General features: G+C 41.7%; 2 protein-coding genes across 4 annotated transcripts in view; one reads left to right on the forward strand and one right to left on the reverse strand.

The window, feature by feature from the left end:
* The window catches only part of slc23a4 (solute carrier family 23 member 4), a 31847-nt gene extending 23382 nt beyond the window's left edge, over positions 1-8465 (reverse strand). The window contains exons 1-2 of one of the 2 annotated variants that reach the window (XM_031822992.1): positions 8266-8465; positions 3364-3440 (exon numbers count right to left, since the gene is read on the reverse strand). In XM_031822992.1, coding sequence (XP_031678852.1) covers positions 3364-3405 — 42 coding nt within the window. In that variant the 5' untranslated portion in view covers positions 3406-3440; positions 8266-8465. Of the gene's footprint in view, positions 1-3363; positions 3461-8265 lie in introns of both variants that reach the window. The other variant, XM_020481054.2, reaches the window with a different exon arrangement.
* A 6453-nt stretch (positions 8466-14918) lies between these two features.
* LOC109888700 (ALX homeobox protein 1-like) lies at positions 14919-17408 on the forward strand. 2 transcript variants are annotated; one of them, XM_031822067.1, is made up of 5 exons: positions 14919-15451; positions 15711-15971; positions 16173-16321; positions 16677-16775; positions 16902-17408. In XM_031822067.1, the coding sequence occupies exons 1-5, from the start codon at positions 15145-15147 to the stop codon at positions 17097-17099; spliced, it is 1014 nt and encodes a 337-aa protein (XP_031677927.1). In that variant the 5' UTR covers positions 14919-15144; the 3' UTR covers positions 17100-17408. The 2 variants fall into 2 exon arrangements, with proteins under 2 accessions (XP_031677927.1, XP_020335459.2); XM_020479870.2 differs by having other exon boundaries at positions 14927-15451; positions 16665-16775.
* The last annotated feature ends 563 nt before the right edge of the window (positions 17409-17971 follow it).

Here is a 17971-nt window from a genome sequence, read left to right on the forward strand (position 1 = left end):
AAGTTCAGCGGGTGGCTTAGGATCAGTTGAGTTGACAAAAGCAGTGCAGTAATGGAAGATGGCTAAGTAACTGCTGTTTGACTTAACAGGAAACTAAACTATAGCTTTTGTAGGATAGCACAAAGCTCTTCAAGTGTTGGTGCAGTGTTCCTAGACCCTGAGATGTGTTTAATCCCTGAACTAGTGTGTAGCAGCTAATTTCTGTATGGCATGTGTTTGGAGGACCGTATGCACCCCTGACGCAGGGATTCGGAGACATATGTTTCCATAGCCACCGTCTCCGCCTGTGACAGGGGATACACGTGACTCCTGGGAAGTGCGGCTTCTACCAGAAGATTATCGCACAATCCCCCCCGTCGACGGGGTGGTAATTGAGTCGCCTTATTTTTGGAGAAGGCGAGAGCCAAATTGGCATATTCGGGGGGAATGCGCACGGTAGAGACCTGGTCTGGACTTTCCACCGTAGTAACACCAACAGAAACCCCTAAGCACCTCCCTGAGCACTCTCGCGACCACCCCGTGAGAGCACTCCATTGCCATGAAACAGTGGGGTCATGACAAGCTAACCAGGGTAGGCCTAGCACCATGGGAAACACAGGAGAGTCAATGAGGGAGAGACTGATTCTCTCTGTGTGACCCCCCTGTGTCACCATGCCCAGAGGAGCGGTGGCCTCCCTAATCAATCCTGACCCTAATGGTCAACTGTTTATGGCGTGAACTGGGAAGGGCATAGCCACTGGAACGATGGGGATCCCATAAATATGGGCAAATTATCTGTCTATAAAATTCCCAGCCACGCCTGAATCGTTGAGCGCCTTATGCTGGGAATGCGGGGAAAACTCAGGAAAAGTAACAAACAAATACATGTGTGCAACAGAGGGCTCTGGGTGAGAATGGTTCCTTCTCACCTGGGATAGAGGAACCAACCCGACACCGACTGGCAGTGTGACCTCTGTGGCCACAGACGGCGCAAGAGACGGTACATCCTCCGGTCTCCCTGAGGGCAGCACCTCCCAGCTCCATGGGCATCGGAGTGGTGGTGCTGGGGGATGGAACCGCCAGACTCCTGTCTGGACGTCCGCGGGTGGCCAGCATGTTATCCAGCCGAATGGAAAGGTCCACCAGCTGGTCGAAGGTGAGGGTGGTGTTCCTGTAGGCCAACTCCCGACGGACATACTCACGCAAACTGCAGCGATAGTGGTCGATCAGGGCCCTGTCATTCCATTCCGCACCGACGGCCAGGGTCCGAAAGTCCATGGCGAACACCTGGGCACTTCTCGTCCTCTGCCTCAGATGACAGAGACGTTCACCAGTCATTCGAAATGGTCCCCACATGGTGTTGGCACACTCCAGGGCTTTTCCCGAGAGGCATGAGACAAGGGTGGAAAGCCAGGTGGACGGTTGCCAGGTAAAGGTCCAGCTGTAACAGGAAACCCTGGCAGCGTGCAGCCGTCCCATCGTATTCCCTGGGAAGTGCGAGACGAATCCCACTGGAACTGGGTGTGGAGGGGGTGAGTAGTGGAGACCCCGGTGGTGCTGGCAAGGGCGCTGGAGGGACTCTCTGTCTCTTCCAGTGGTCCATCGTCTGGACGACGCTGTCCATGGCGGCACCGAGGCGGTTGTCGTGTCTTTGGCTATGCCGGATTAAGTGATATGACATGCTATTCTATAAAATAATTTCTCCGTAATTAATATTACCTGATTGAGCTAATCATGTAAATGTAATTAACTAGAGAGTCGGGCACCACAAAATAATATTTATAGAGCTGTTATCTTCCGAATAAACTCTTAAAGACCTAGTAATATTTTACATCAATAGCAGTCAATATTAATCGTCATCTTAATTCAGTCTCATCTGAAATTTGTAAATTCTTGGTTATCTGCACGAACCCTGGCTCACAAGTTGAATCAGCAATACAAAATTGGGTTTAATTATTTATTTACTAAATACCTAACTAATCACACAGAATTACACATACACATAATTAAATCATAACTTGATTACAAATTACGTCATAAAGGAAAACGTCCCTAGCGGGTGGAACAGATATGACAGCTGGTTACACAAAAGAAAAGAGGCTGGGTTTGAGTGAAAGAGCGGGAAGACTGAGGAACAAAGGGAGAAGCTGTGCTACCACCCATTTGGAAAAGGAAAATGCAATAAATATTTACTCTGAGCTGCGCTTCGGTAGGTTGGTGTTAGATGGAAGGCCGTGTTGCCCAACCGAGTCCTTTGTCCCTTGAAGAATGTCTCTGCTGGTAAATTGAATACGTTGTAGTAACGTTGTTGTGTGGTAGACAGGATACTCTGTCTGTTCCTTCCTAACCCTCGTTTGCAGCGGCTGTTGCTAACTCAACGGCTAGGAGGTATCACTTCTGTAGTGAATAAGAGTTCAAAGTTCATACCATTCGCAGGCTTCGTTCTGTAGTTATTATCTGAACCATTCTGACATCGGACCGTCGTCCTCACCTCCTCGGAACAGGAGGTTATATTGTTGTCAAGGGCTTATATAGGAAGGGAGAGGAGGGCGTGTTTGAAAAGTTTTATAGCCCATGTCCCTTCACAGGGGCGGGCCACTGATTGAGCAGAGCTCTATCTTATGAAAACCCAAATCTCACATTTTAGAAGCTAAAATCACATTTCATCCCATCCCGAATAATTTCATATTCAAACTTTTAAATTAAACAACAATTCCATGTGAATCCGATAACTCTGATGTGTAGACTTTCCACTGTAGAGTTTATGTCATCTTATCATTGATGAGAATGTCTCAGATGACTACCATCATATTCATTAAGTACCACCGCATATGTTCAATTGGTCGGATTACCAGAATATAGTTAATTTCCCCCCACCTTCTGATGTTCCCAGAATCTCTATGTTAACCAAGGGTTTTGCAAATGTAACATCAGTAGGGTAGAGAGAGGAAAAAGAGGTATTTATGACTGTCATAAACCTACCCCCAGGCCAACGTCATGACACAGTGAATAAGGCAATCATTTGCACAGAACGCAACTGCGTCACAAAACAAATACAAGTACAACACAAGTACAAAGTACAGGCTGCCCCAAAGCACGGGTAATAAAATAAGCCAGCCGGAAGCGTACCAACCTCAACAATAAACAATTACACACATAGACATGGGGGGAACAGAGGGTTAAATACACGACATGTAATGAGGGAATGAATAGCAGGAAGGAATACCAGGCGAAACAAGACAAAACAAATGGAAAATGAAAGGTGGATCGGCGATGGCTAGAAGACCGGTGATGTCGACCGCCGAACGCCGCCCGAACAAGGAGAGGGACCGACTTCTGCGGATATCGTGACACCAGCAGTGGAATGAATGTTTTCATACTCACATCGAAGTTCTTGAGACCATCGCTTTCCTTCTCTGGCACCATGCTCCAGTCTGGACTCAGCTAGGATGTTGGGTCCTCTGGGTTATGAGTGAATAGTCTCAACAAGGGAGCAAAGAAGAGAGAGCATACAGAAGACGGAGAGAAAGTGAGAGTAAATGTGTGTGTGTGGGGAGAGACTGCCTCATTAACTGATGTTGTCACGTTCTGTTGCATAATTCAACATGTGTCAATAGCAAGATACTCTCAGATTAAAAATCAACACGCTTGGCTCTAGATTACACCTATCTATACATACTTTACATTGTTTGCAAGAGTAGACATCATATCACTATAATGAGTGTTCATTTTCGGAAGTTGCTTACATTTCAGTGCATCTAATTTGTTAACACTTCAACTGTAGCAAAGGATAACTGTATTAAATGTAATCTGGCCTCCCTTGAAAAAAAAAAGTATAAAAAGTTAGCCAATCAGTATTGAGCTAAACTGAGGGAGCTCAACTGTGAATGGTCCTGACGCACCCAAAAAAGTGTCAAGGGAAGCCCGGTGGATTTTGGTGAGAGGTACGAAGCAGATTGACATGAATAGTTTTGCTGCCCTGGTGCTTGATCTACCTACGCCTTCATCGCTGGGACTGCCTGTGTCTGTGACTGCTGTGCTGACTCCAACCACGCTGACTCCAGCAGCTGATTCGTTGTCGAGTCCAGCACCTTTTCCTCTCTCTGGATCTGGACCTATTGCCGGGAGCTGCAAGTGTATGCTATCATGCTTCTCATGAGCCTGTGAAAGGTTCCACAAATTTCTCCGGCAGTTGTATTGGGTAGGTCAATGGTGAGAAATGTCTCAGTCCGTTGAGCAAAACCGTTGTGCTATACAGGAGCATGAGTATAGGACATCAATAAGCTGCTCCCAAACATTTTAAACCTGCATCAAGAAATTGAGTCTATCATAGTTCATGTGGGATTCAATGACATTATGAAGGACAGCTCAGAACAGCTGAAGATGGATTTTAAAGAATTGAGTTGGTCTCTACTTTACACCAACAAACACCCCATAATATCTGGCCCTTTGCCCTCCCTAAATCGTGGCATTGAACGTTTCAGCAAACTTTTAGCCCTCCATAACTGGCTACGTGACTATTGCAGCGCTGTGGATGTAACATTTATTGACAATTTTGATACCTTCTGGAAACAAAGCTTGTTTTATAAGGAGTATGGTATCCACCCAAATCATCTGGCTTCCTGGATTCTTTCACAGCATTATAAGGCTGCGTTGAGACAATGACTTATCAATGACCCAAACCCAGTTCAGTGAATCCCTACCATTGTGTCGCTAAGTTGTCATAATGCTTCAACAAATGTACATTATCCCAGGTGCGTTGGAAGACACAATGTAAGTAACCTAATTGATGTCCCTCTAACTGCCCTGAATGTCTCTGCTGATCCTACAGCTTTTGTATGCAGTTATCATGTGCCTATGAGCTAGGGTTCTACTGTTAGCACAGAGGTGGTGTGCCCTAGTAGGAAGTCCATTAAATAACATGATCATGTCTACTTCTTCTAAGCTTCCCAGTAAAGCAATGAAAACCATCAAGCATCCCAGAAAAGTGCGAAAAAATTGACCAAGTTAACATATGTATCTTAAGAAACAAGGTTAATGAAAGTAACAGATTCCTATTCTGAAAATCTCTGAAACTTACTTAGATAATACCTTTGATGATACAGTGGTAGCAATACATGGTTATATCATCTACAGAAAATACAAAAAGGTGTTTGTTTACATTCAGAACCACATTCCTATAAAGCTTAGAGAGGATATCACATTAAATACTGCTGAAGTATTATGGCTTCAGGTTAATCTGCCTCACATAAGGCCCATTCTTGTTGGAAGCTGCTATAGACCACCAAGTGCTAACAGTCAGTATCTGGATAACATGTGTGAAATGCTTCATAATGTATTTGATATCAACAGAGGTATATTTTCTGGATGATTTGACTGGCTTACATCAATCTCCCCACTCAAGAAAAAGCTTAAAACTTTAACTAGTGCCTGAAACCTGGTTCAGGTTATCAGTCAACCTACCAGGGTAGTTAAAAACAGCACAGGAATGAAATCATCAACATTTATTGATCTCATCTTTACTAACGCTGCAGACGTTTGCTTTAAAACAGTATCCAAATCCATCGGATGTAGTCATCACAATATAGTAGCCACATCTAGGAAAACCAAAGTTCCAAAGGCTGGGCCTAATATAATGAATAAGAGTTCATACAATAAGTTTTGTTGTGATTCCTGCACTTCACACATTTATGAAATTCCTTGCAGTTGCTAATGAGCATGCATCCATTAAGAAAATTACTGTAAAACTGTTAAATCCCATGGATTGATGAGGAATTTAAAAATGGTATGGTTGAGTGGGATGAGACAAAAGGAATGGCAAATAAGTCTGGCTTGACAACCGATTGGCAAACGTACTGCAAATTGAGAAATAAATAAAAGAAACTATGAAACAAAGACAACTTAAATATAGAATGAATGTAAAAAGCTTTGGAGCACCTTAAATGAACATTTGGGCAACAAGGCAAACTCAGCTCCATCATTCATTGAATCAGATGGCTCATTCGTCACAAAACCCACTGATATTGCCAATTACTTTAATAATGTTTTGATTGGCAAGATTATCAAACTGTCGCGTCCGTCGTAAGGAGGAGACCAAGGTGCAGCGTGGTATGTGTACATTCTTCTTTATTTTAGAATGAACACTGAACAAACAAACAAAATAACAAACAAAATGAACCGTGATGCTAATATGAGTAGTGCAGACCGGCAACTAAACATAGAACAAGAACACAAAAGGAAAAATGGCTACCTAAATATGATACCCAATCAGAGACAACAATAAACAGCTGCCTCTGATTGGGAACCATATCAGGCCACCATAGACATACATACTACCTAGACCTACACAACCCCTAGACATACAAAACCCCTAGACAATACAAAAACTAGCATACCCACCCTAGTCACACCCTGACCTAACCAAAATAATAAAGAAAACAGAGATAACTAAGGTCAGGGCGTGATACAAACTTAGGAATGACATGCCAGCAACAAACGCTGACACTACACATCCAAGTATAACTGATCAAATTATGAAAGACAAGCATTGCAATTGCGAATTCCGTAAAGTGATTGTGGAAAAAGTGAAAAAATTATTATTGTCTGTCAGCAATGACAAGCCACCTGGGTCTGGCAAATTAGTTGCCAAATTACTGAGGATAATAACGGACGATATTGCAACTCCTATTTGCCATATCTTCAATCTAAGCCTACTAGAAAGTGTGTGCCCTCGGGCCTGGAGGGAAGCAAAATTGATGATTGATGATGAAAGATTGTGGGAGCTGTTTTGTTAGACTTAAGTGCTGCTTTTGACATTATCGATCATAGTCTGCTGATGGAAAAACTTGTGTTACGGCTTTACTTTGCTATATTGTGGATAAAGAGTTGCATAACAGAACACAGAGGGTGTTATTTAATGGAACCCTCTCCAACATAATACAGGTAGAATCAGGAATTCCCCAGGTCAGCTGTATAGACCTCTTACTTTTTTCAATGTTTACTAATGACATTCCACTGGCTTTGAGTAAAACCAGACTTTACTCAAACTGCTTGGATTAACCCTGGATTGTAACCTGCCATGGTCAGAACATGTTGATTCAACAGTAGATAAGATGGGGAGAAGTCTGTCCATAATAAAGCACTGCTCTGCCTTTTTAGCAACACTATCAACAAGGCAGGTCCTACAGGCCCTAGTTTTGTCGCACCTGGACTACTGTTCATTCGTGTGGTCAGGTGCCACTGTCACGTCCTGACCATAGTTCCTTTTTTATGTTTCTGTTTTAGTTTGGTCCGGGCGTGAGTTGGGGTGGGCATTCTATGTTGTGTATTCTAGGTTTTGTATTTCTGTGTTTGGCCTGGTATGGTTCCCAATCAGAGGCAGCTGTTGATCGTTGTCTCTGATTGAGAACCATACTTAGGCAGCCTGTTTTCCCACTATGGGTTGTGTGTAGTTGTTTTCTGTGTTTTACCATACAGAACTGTTTCGGTTTTCATTTATTTCTCTTTCAGTGTTTGGTTATTTCATTAAAATATGGACAATTACCACGCTGCGCATTGGTCCGATCTTTCCTACTCTTCCTCAGAAGAGGAGGAAAACCGTTACAGCCACAAAGAGGGACCTTGGAAAATTACAATTTGCTCAGAAAAGGGCAGCACGGCTGGCCCTTAAATGTACACAGAGTGCTAACATTAATAATTTTACATTTCTCATGGCTCAAAGTGGAGGAGAGATTGACTTCATCACTACAATTTCTTTGTAAGAACTGTTGACATGCTGAATTCACAGAGGTGTCTGTTTTAAACTACTAGCACACAGCTTGGAAAACCATGCATACCACAAGACATGCCACCAAAGGGCTCTTCACAATCTCCAAGAACAGACTATGGGAGGCGCACAGTACTACAAAGAGCCACGACTACATGGAACTCTATTCCACATCAGGTAACTGACGCAAGCGGTAGAATCAGATTTAAAAACAGATAAAATTATGCCTTATGGGACAGCGGGGACTGTGAAGAGACACACACACACACACATGCACAGACACACATACACATGATAAGACATGCACTCTAAACACAAGTACACATGGATTTTGTATTGTAGATATGTGATAGAAGTGTTATGAAATCTAATGTCATGTTAATATTTCAAATTGTATGTACAGTAACTGCCTTAACCTTGTTAACATTACAACAACATGAAATCCATGTCTTAAAATGTGCTACTTCTCGGGAAATAGCAAAGAAAATGTGTAGTCTGCTTGGCACATTAAAGTTACTTACCTTACAGATCAAAGCCAGCCTATTTCCACTCCATTCATATGCAAGTCCGCTTGATTCCTACACTGGCTTGTCCGGATGGCATGTTTTAAGCTACCCTTCCTTTATCTACACTGAAATAATATTATTTCAGTAGTCTTCTATTACGATTCATTTTTTTTTAACCTCTTATGGGTAAAAAGTGCAATGCATGGACTTACGGGTTGAAGGTCTCCGTTGAATATCTCTTCATGGGCGGAGTTCTGCTTAGTGGGAAAGGTTTGGCAGACGCCTTGTTCTTTCTATGGCCGTCTCCTTCGTTACAGGGTGTAAGTCTCCGATTGTCCACACAGTGTCACAATATCCTTTCTCTTAGTTGTCTGCTTCCTTGCACTCGTTCTGTGAGAGTGAGCTTCTGAGGAGGCTAATCAGCAGTGTTGATGCTCCAAGCGTGGGTAGGAGGGCCGTGTAGACCACCGATGACTTTATTTAATGCTTAAATACACCTTCCTAGGTACAGTACTTAGAATACCTACTCCGAACGAAAATCTTAGTCTTATAGTCACCAAAACATTCTCTTTCATCTGGAGAGATCTCTGTAGAACAGTGATCCACTGTAACCGGATCCTCACAGGCCAGTCAAGACACACCTTATAATTTACAACAATGTAATGGAGGACATCCGGTGGATCCACGTCTGGGTGTTAAGCAGAACCCCCAAGTCCTGGAGAACAGGAGCAGAGTTAAATGCAACAGAGTGTAAACAAGATGTAAACAAGGTTGCACTTTACTGTGAGAAAATTTGATGGATAAGTGCAGTGTTATCAATGGCAGATAAGCAGTTTTGAAGGTATAAAGTAACTCAAGCTGGTCCCACTCTGACACAGAGAATCAGACTGATCTGAACTTACTGGCTCTGGTGGATGGGACACCTCCTGGGTGGCTCGGACAGTCGATGGTCCTAAAGTCATTTGGAGAGGTAAATTGAAGAGATATATTTTTATAAGCTCAGCATAACTACCATTTTTTGCTTTCTCAAATGTCAACCAAAGCTTAACATACTTTATCTACTGGGCTTCACCGACGTGTAGGGCGTCAGGGCTTTCAGGGGTCGACCTTCCAACTGCTCCGACAATAGGAAGACAAAAAAAATATCTGTGTTAGGGGAAACTAAATCTAGCTTCAGGTTATTTTGTGTGCAAATGCAAATATCTATTATCTGAGATTTTGATATTCATCTTAACAGATGGTGACCCCAGCTAGGAGTGAAAGAACAGCAGGGTTTCCCTGTCTCGCCTTCCTTTTGTCTTTCTTCCAAACCAAGTCATTTGCACCGGATATCGAAGCATTTGATCCCCTTCTTGATTCTCCTCCGGTATCTCTTCTGTTTCCTCTGTGACTTGTCGATGTTCAGTCTCACCTTGATTGATAACAGAAATAAATGCAATTATACAGTGCATTCGGAAAGTATTCAGACCCCTTCCCCTTTTCCACGTTTTGTTTTCCACATTTAATTTTTCCTCATCAATCTACACACAATACCCCATAATGACAAAACAAAAACAGGTTTTTAGACATTTTTGAAAATGTATTAAAAATAAAAAGTGGATACCTTATTTAAATAAGTATTCAGACCCTTTACTATGAGACTCAAAATGTGTGCATCCTGTTTCCATTGATCCTCCTTGATGTTTCTACAACTTGATTGGAGTCCACCTGTGGTAAATTAAATTGATTGGACATGATTTCAAAAGGCACACACCTGCCTATATCAAAAGGTCCCACAGTTGACAGTGCATGTCAGAGCAAAAACCAAGCCATGAGGTCGAAGGAATTGTCCATAGCGCTCCGAGACAGGATTGTGTCGAGGCACAGATCTGGGGAAGGGTACCAAAAATTCTGCAGCATTGAAGGAGAATAGTCAGGATCGAGGAAAAGATGAACGGAGCAAAGTACAGAGAGATCCTTGATGAAAATCTGCTCCAAAGTGCTCAGGACCTCAGACTGGGGGCGAAGGTTCACCTTCCAACAGGACAATGACCCTAAGCACACAGCCAAGACAACACAGGAGTGGCTTATGGACAAGTCTCTGAATTTCCTTGAGTGGCCCAGCCAGAGCACGGACTTGAACCTGATCAAACATCTTAGGAAAGACCTGAAAATAGCTGTGCAGCGACGCTCCCCATCCAACTTGACGGAACTTGAGAGGATCTGCAGAGAAGAATGGGAGAAACTCCCCAAATACAGATGTGCCAAGCTTGTAGCATCATACCCAAGAAGACACTTCAGCAAGGTACTGAGTAAAGGGTCTGAATACTTATGTAAATGTGATATTATATTTAACATTTTTTATACATTTGCAAAAATGTCTAAAAACCTGTTTTCGATTTGTCATTATGGGTTATTGTGTGTAGATTGATGAGCGGGAAAAAACATTTTAATAAATTTTAGAACAAGGCGGTAATGTAACAAAATTATTAAAAAGTCAATGGGTCTGAATACTTTCCGAATGCAATGTAACTACATGTATAGCTAGTAACATGTAGATGATCAACAAGCTAATGGAACATGATTGCTGAAATTGTTATTATTTTGCTAGGCAAGTCAGTTAAGAACAAATTCTTATTTACAATGACGGCCTACCCGGACGACGCTGGGCCAATTGTATGCCGCCCTATGAGACTCCCAATCATGTCTGGATGTGATACAGCCTGCATTCGAACCAGGGACTGTAGTGACACTTCTTCTTCTTCCTGAGATGCAGTGCTTTGAACCGTCATGATACACTAGCACAAGTTGCCGTGCGGTGAAACACTGCTTCTCATTAATTTCAATGGAAGGAAAGCGGTGAAAAGCGGAGAGGGCGGGGAAGCGTTGGGCGGTGCGAAGGTGGCATGGGAGGCGGTGAAAAATATGAACTTTTCCCAACTTTATGCCAATCACCAGCGGCAACCACTGGGAGATGACCAATCATATCAAGTGGTTACCATGACGAATTTGATGCTATGCGACCCAAGGCTGGAGACTTTCTTCAGCAAAGATGGCTGACAAAAATACTATGATGTAAGCAAATGTCAGTGAGTAACGTCATAACAAATCATGCAAAACATTTACAGTTGACAGGAATATGTTAGTTAATGTAGAAACAAATGATTATGCATATTTTTTTATCATAAAGTTCATTTACGAAAATCACGATTTAACAAGCTAGATGGCTAGCTTTATGGGACATGACGAGTATGAAATTGTAATTCTGGTTGTTTAATGTTTTAGGGACTCCTGAAACAACCAGCAAACCAGGTTGTCGTCTTGTGAAACAGTGGATGCAAATAATCTAGCTAGCTAAAGAGTTTACTGCAAATTGAATGTACAATTTTGTAAGCTTCTCTTGCTGATATTTGCCATGCAATGCAGATAGATAAAATAATGTAGCTAGCTATGTTCTTGCTTATTGTGCGGTGGAGGATAACAATACCAGTATGCCTATGGATGTCTAACTAGCTATCTAGCAGATCTGTGTATGGACCCAAATGTTTGTTATACATATTAGTTCAGAACCGATATGAAACTCAGATCATAGCCAGTTGTATCAACTTCAAAAGTCTGAATGACATTAATGAAGCCTATGGATTGAGTAGAATATAATGTAACTTTATGCCAAGGATGCAAGTCATATATACATGTAGTTATTACCATGCATGAGATCCCCACATGGTAGCCTGTACATTTTAATATATTTATTGATCATGTACTCTACCTTGGCAAATAAAGGTGCAGTTCAGGTATGAACTTTAAGTAATCTTTAAGATTACTTTTCAGTCATATCCAATACCACCAGGAGTATCACATTCCAGTCTTTGTATGATGCTGTGTCTGTATGTATCTTTTGAAATTACACTTCAACAGTGTTTACCAATCTTGGTCCTGGAACATCAATGGTTACACATTGTAACTAATAGACTAGAAACTGGATTAAACTAGTTAGGCTGATTTGTGATTCATATATACAGAAATATAATTTTAAAAACAGTATACTACACTTCCTATGCATCATGTAAATACTCTAAAACTGTTTAATCTCAATATCTAATGCCCTTCATCTGCATTGGTCTGATAAACAGGATAGGTGGAGTATTTAATCAAATGAGAGACTACATTTCAAGCAGTAGGAAATGTGAAAAGCTTTATTGAAAGAAGTTCATTATCCAAGTGTTATAAATACAAGCATTAGAAATATTATAAATACAAGTTCAATCTGTACTTCAAGGCAGTATATGATTAATGAATCACAGTGCAACCCAAATATTTTCTCAGTTCATCACAATTACATAATAGTGTCTCTAGATAGCCCGAATGTTATCTTAAAAGCAGGTGAGGTGGAAATGATGGGACTGGGGGTTGGCATCCTCTCTCACATCAAAACATATCTGCAGACGAGAGACAGATGGGGAGAGAGCAGCATGTTTAAGCCTTGTGTTTTTATTCTAACATTGTAGATCATCATAATAATCAGGAGGTGAAATGCAAAACTGACCTTGGATCATTAACTCTGGGACTACTGCATCTCTATCTATATTTCAATGTAAAGCATCTCTTTAATAATACTTTCTGATGACCTGATCAAGTGACCTCTCACCTCTGATCATGCTGTACCCTCTATGTAGCCAGTTCAGCTGATGTAAGAAGGGCTATGTAAATATGTTTGATTTGATTTTCATTTGGAGGGGTTCACTGACACAGCTGATATAACCTAGAGGATTTAGAGAGAAGAGAGAGGGATGAAGTGAAGGAGAGAGACTGTTATCGAGAAAATAAGGTAGTTAAAGAGACAGAGTTCATCAGATTGTGTGTTCTCACCTCGTGTCCACACTACACTAAGTGGCTGCAGAGTACTTTATGCTGAAAAACATGAACGGACAAACGAGGACAAAAAATATAGCGTAGTTATGGAAATAATGAAGTGTCTTACTGTTCTCCATGGTTGGCCCTCTTGCCTATTCTTTGAAAGTGGAAGGAGCCACAATTATACACCTGAGCCTGCTTACTGAACAACACAATACATCAATCAGATTGATACATGAGTGTGTAGGTGTGGGTTATAGGGTGTCTAATTGTTCTGTATTTTTTCAATATGGTTGATTTTAAAATAGCCTGTTTTGTTTTTGTACAGACATCCCACCCTTACCTAAACAGCACCCTCACCTGAGAAGTAGAAAAAAAAAGTGAATTGAATAACTGCAGTTGACATAGCTAAGTAAAGGGAAGAATACTCTTATTGCAATGTGAATGGCTCTTAAAAGAGCCTTTGGTTGTGCGTAGTGTAGTCTATGGTGTTGCCAGGGAACAGCACCCTCTTCGAAGAAGTAGGAGGTGAAGATCTCCCGCACACAGATTGCCTCTCTTGCTGTGTTGTTGGACCCCATTCTTGAAACGTCCGACAGAGCAGCAGACTTCTCCTCTGGCACACGGCGGCGAGCTGCAGATCCCCTCCTGGGCCTCGTGTCCATCCTCATGAAGTTATGCAGGGCACAGGTAGCCTTCACACACCTGAATTCTTCCAGGAGGCAGTCTCAGATAGCCCTGCTATAAAAAGTCAAGTGACTTTTCATAGCACGTCTAGATTATGTTGGTGACTATGTAGGTGTGATATAGCATCAGACACACAGGATACGCACATCAATTCGCTAATGATCACAGACACACATTCTTTTCAATGAATTTGACACTCACTCATCTCACTCACACAAGCCAATCTGGGTCACTCAAATAATATGCACATTCTGTGAAATTCCTTATGCACAGTTGACACACACACACACACAAAATGTGTCATCCCAAAAAAGTGTGGGCATGCCTTTCTTCCTCCTGCTCACTGCTCTAGTGTGGTAAAGTATAATCTCAGATGCTTTAAGTATTATGTATGACCTAAAGTATGAATACACAAAAGGTCCTCTGTTACTGAATGAAATTGCAAACTGTTGCAAAGGAAATCTGGGGACAAAAAGGTCATTCAGGTGTTTGTCATTGCTATGTGTTACTCTCTGATATTTCACAAACTGAATTATTATGTTGATGTGGACTGTGAATCCACTGCACCCAATCCAAAGTTTCCTCCAGAAAGATAGAAATATAATTTGTCTGCCGTACCTTTGTCCACCACTAGAGAAAGACAAACTCAAACCTCCAGTGTGTTCTGTACTAACACAAGGAGTCCCTCACGAACAGCATCTGCTAATGTCCCTGAAAGGTGGGGCAAGTTTGTGTATGAGAGTTCATGTGGAGGCCAGAGTAGTAAAGATATGTAGACAATAAACCTGTAGACAAGGAGGAGCAGTGATACTTGCAACATGATATGTACTAACACAAGATGTTCTTTACTCAAGTTTCAAAACATTACATTGATTGCATTTATTATAAATATGCAACCATTAATCATCAAATATACCTTCAGATACAGATAGAAATCCTAATTTAGATAACGGTATCAAATTATTGGTATGTCCGTTCAAAACTGTTCATACTCCACTGGTAGTAAAACATACAATAGATAGTCAAATATAAAAGGTGTCACAAGGTAAATTGTAGCTGGGATTTCTCAGCTCAGTGAAACATGGACACTGATTAGTGTTCGTGGATTACCAAGAAAGGCATCATTACACAGTAAACTTTACTCCTCCTCTTAATGATCATATGATGCTGGCCAAACACAATCTGCTTGACGAGGAATAAAGGAGGAGGACAACTAGCTTACTCCCTTTGCCTGACAGAAAGAAGGAAAGAGCGAAGGAGGAAGAGAAAGAGGGAGTTGGGTGCTTTGAAGAGAGGAAGAAGAGAGGAAGAGCGGAATAGGGCACGAACATACAACAGGAGCCTGTAAGTGCAAAGGGTTTAAAAAAGGGAAGCATGACTACTATGCAAGTGACGGTGCATGGACCAAAGAAACGGTGCAGAGAGGACAGCTCACATAGACAGCTCACATTGGATAGGGGGATGGACATTACCGCGAGTGAGGAGGCCCCAAGCCCTCCCAAAAAACTGTCCCACTCCATCGAGGAGATCCTGAGGAAACCAATCGAGGAGATCCTGAGGACACCAACCGAGGAGATCCTGAGAAAACCAACCAGAGTGGGAGAAGAGAGGCGAGAGGGGCTAGGTGGATGGTCTGTTAACAGACAAAATGAAGAAAACCCAAACCAGCAGGTATATACAGGTAATGTGTGTGTTCAATTGACTTTGACTTACGTTACTATGATGGGTGGGCCCCTTTTAGGGAGTACACATTCCAATGAGGCAAAGGGGTTGGATGGCAAACGGCTAATGCTGTCTCAACTCCACGAAAGTGTAATGTGTGTACAGTTGCATTATGTGTATCATCTTTTACAGTAACATAATCTGAGTTCGGCTAATAGTTCTTGGAGATATTTTAAGGACAAAGATAATCAATATCGTGCCTTTTTTTCTGTCCACAGAAGGAACTGGTCATAACAGGGTGCTGCCACAGCATGGGCACATCGTCACTGACTGGAAAGGTGACCACACTTCATCTGACCAAAACACAAGAGTCACAAAACTACCCCCTAGAGAGTGTCACATTGACCGCATCTCCCCAGACCGCAGTGGGGACTCCAGCATCCACAGTAAGGATAGTGGTCTTCAGGAGAGAGCAGGGCGAGAGGAGGGCCAGGACCAAGGAAGAGTCCAGTGGGAGAGGAACAGCTGCCACCCTCATGGTGAGATTTACCACAAGTCACACAGTCAATATTGCTGTAATCAAGCAAGGGGAATTATATCTGAGGATGAACGACATTACAAAAAAAAAAGGCAGCTTTTCATGATAATCATGATGATTATCAAAGACAGATGATGATAATGCTGATGAAAGTCATGATGATGATAATAAAGACACTTTTGCTTGTGTTTGGTGTGCACAGTGCAGAGGAGGCGAAGGCAGACCAGGATCAGCTTCCCTCCAAGTCAGGTGGAGGAGCTGGAGAAGGTGTTCCTGGAGACCCACTATCCTGATGTCCACATAAGGGATAAGCTGGCCTCTCGTCTGCAGCTCACTGAGGGAAGAGTACAGGTACGCTAGCACCAAACACCTGTGTCATGCTCATGAAATATATCTAGGAGCTTTTATATGAGCACATTTGAAATTGATTGAATGTTCAACAAGTGTTTCCAATTAAATATTACAATATACATCTGAGTGAGAATCAAACACTTCACTTTATTCATCACCCCACCACTTGAGCTCCATAGCTATATATTTTTTAAATCTTGAGTTATCACTGTTCTCCATGCTTGCTATCAGGTGAAAACAGAAACAGTCCTTATCAGCTGCTTACATAAATGTTTTGTTATCAATTGAAAAACACAAAAAAATGCCTTTGCTGTCATGCCAACTCATTTGCTGATATCTTCAGATTTGGTTCCAGAACCGCAGAGCCAAATGGAGGAAGACTGAGATGCTAATGGACTTAGAAATGATGGCCGGAGACCAGACACCTATATCCAAACCTGGGTTTCTTTATGAGGTGGGTTTATAGTTTTACGTAACCAAACCAGCAAGGGCCAAATATCCTGTCAGATAGATACAATACATGAGTCAAGCTTGAGACAGTAATAACATGATCATCTCATTTGTTTTTATGACAAAACAGGTTGAAGAGGCTATCTCTCTGTTTCCATTGAATGCCTCATCATCATGGTATGGGCCGTACCAACAACTACAAAACCTCCACTTCGGGGGGGTTCCATTCCAGCCTTTTCTACCCATGTTGTCAGACCTGCATCATCATCCCCTGAGCTCCCTCTGGACCCGACATTTATACTCTATCCCAAAAGTCACTCTTATTTGACAAAATAATGAACACAAAATAAATTCATCTTCAAAGCTTTGTAAATAGGGTGTATTTTGTCATCTGTGTCTATAATGATGGAGTCATGGTGCTACTATCTCAGAAGCTATTGAAAATGATGAATGAATTGATCATTAAGTATTGTCTCTCATAGATACAACAATATGGCTCAGTAAAGTGAATGAGATGTTTGTGTTTTTTTTATCAGTCACTCTCCACTCATACATATATGTTGACTGGAATTCTATCATGATATTGTCAATACACAAATATACATACATAAATAAATTCATTAATACATCTAATTCATATTGACTACATTTGTACTGTGTTTGTATTTCTCATGTGGCTGTGGCTCTGAAAATATTGTGTAAATTGATGTTAATTAAGAACAGTTCCTGTACACTATAAGTGTCAAGGATCCCTCTAGAACTTGACTTTGCGCACACCTGGCCCCTATTCCCACTGATTGTGTTTGTATATACAGTGCCTTGCGAAAGTATTCGGCCCCCTTGAACTTTGCGACCTTTTGCCACATTTCAGGCTTCAAACATAAAGATATAAAACTGTATTTTTTTGTGAAGAATCAACAACAAGTGGGACACAATCATGAAGTGGAACGACATTTATTGGATATTTCAAACTTTTTTAACAAATCAAAAACTGAAAAATTGGGTGTGCAAAATTATTCAGCCCCTTTACTTTCAGTGCAGCAAACTCTCTCCAGAAGTTCTGTGAGGATCTCTGAATGATCCAATGTTGACCTAAATGACTAATGATGATAAATACAATCCACCTGTGTGTAATCAAGTCTCCGTATAAATGCACCTGCACTGTGATAGTCTCAGAGGTCCGTTAAAAGCTTAGAGAGC

The sequence above is a fragment of the Oncorhynchus kisutch genome, linkage group LG4, assembly GCF_002021735.2.
Source record: "Oncorhynchus kisutch isolate 150728-3 linkage group LG4, Okis_V2, whole genome shotgun sequence".
NCBI lineage: Eukaryota > Metazoa > Chordata > Actinopteri > Salmoniformes > Salmonidae > Oncorhynchus > Oncorhynchus kisutch.

What these genes read in the sequence shown, in the direction of transcription:
- LOC109888700 (XM_020479870.2), top strand. Translation starts at nt 15,145, where the DNA reads ATGACTACTATGCAAGTGACGGTGCATGGACCAAAGAAACGGTGCAGA. An exon ending in AAACCAGCAGGTATATACAG is followed by an intron (nt 15,452 to 15,710) that starts GTAATGTGTGTG and finishes TTCTGTCCACAG; the next exon opens with AAGGAACTGGTCATAACAGG. An exon ending in GAACAGCTGCCACCCTCATG is followed by an intron (nt 15,972 to 16,172) that starts GTGAGATTTACC and finishes TGGTGTGCACAG; the next exon opens with TGCAGAGGAGGCGAAGGCAG.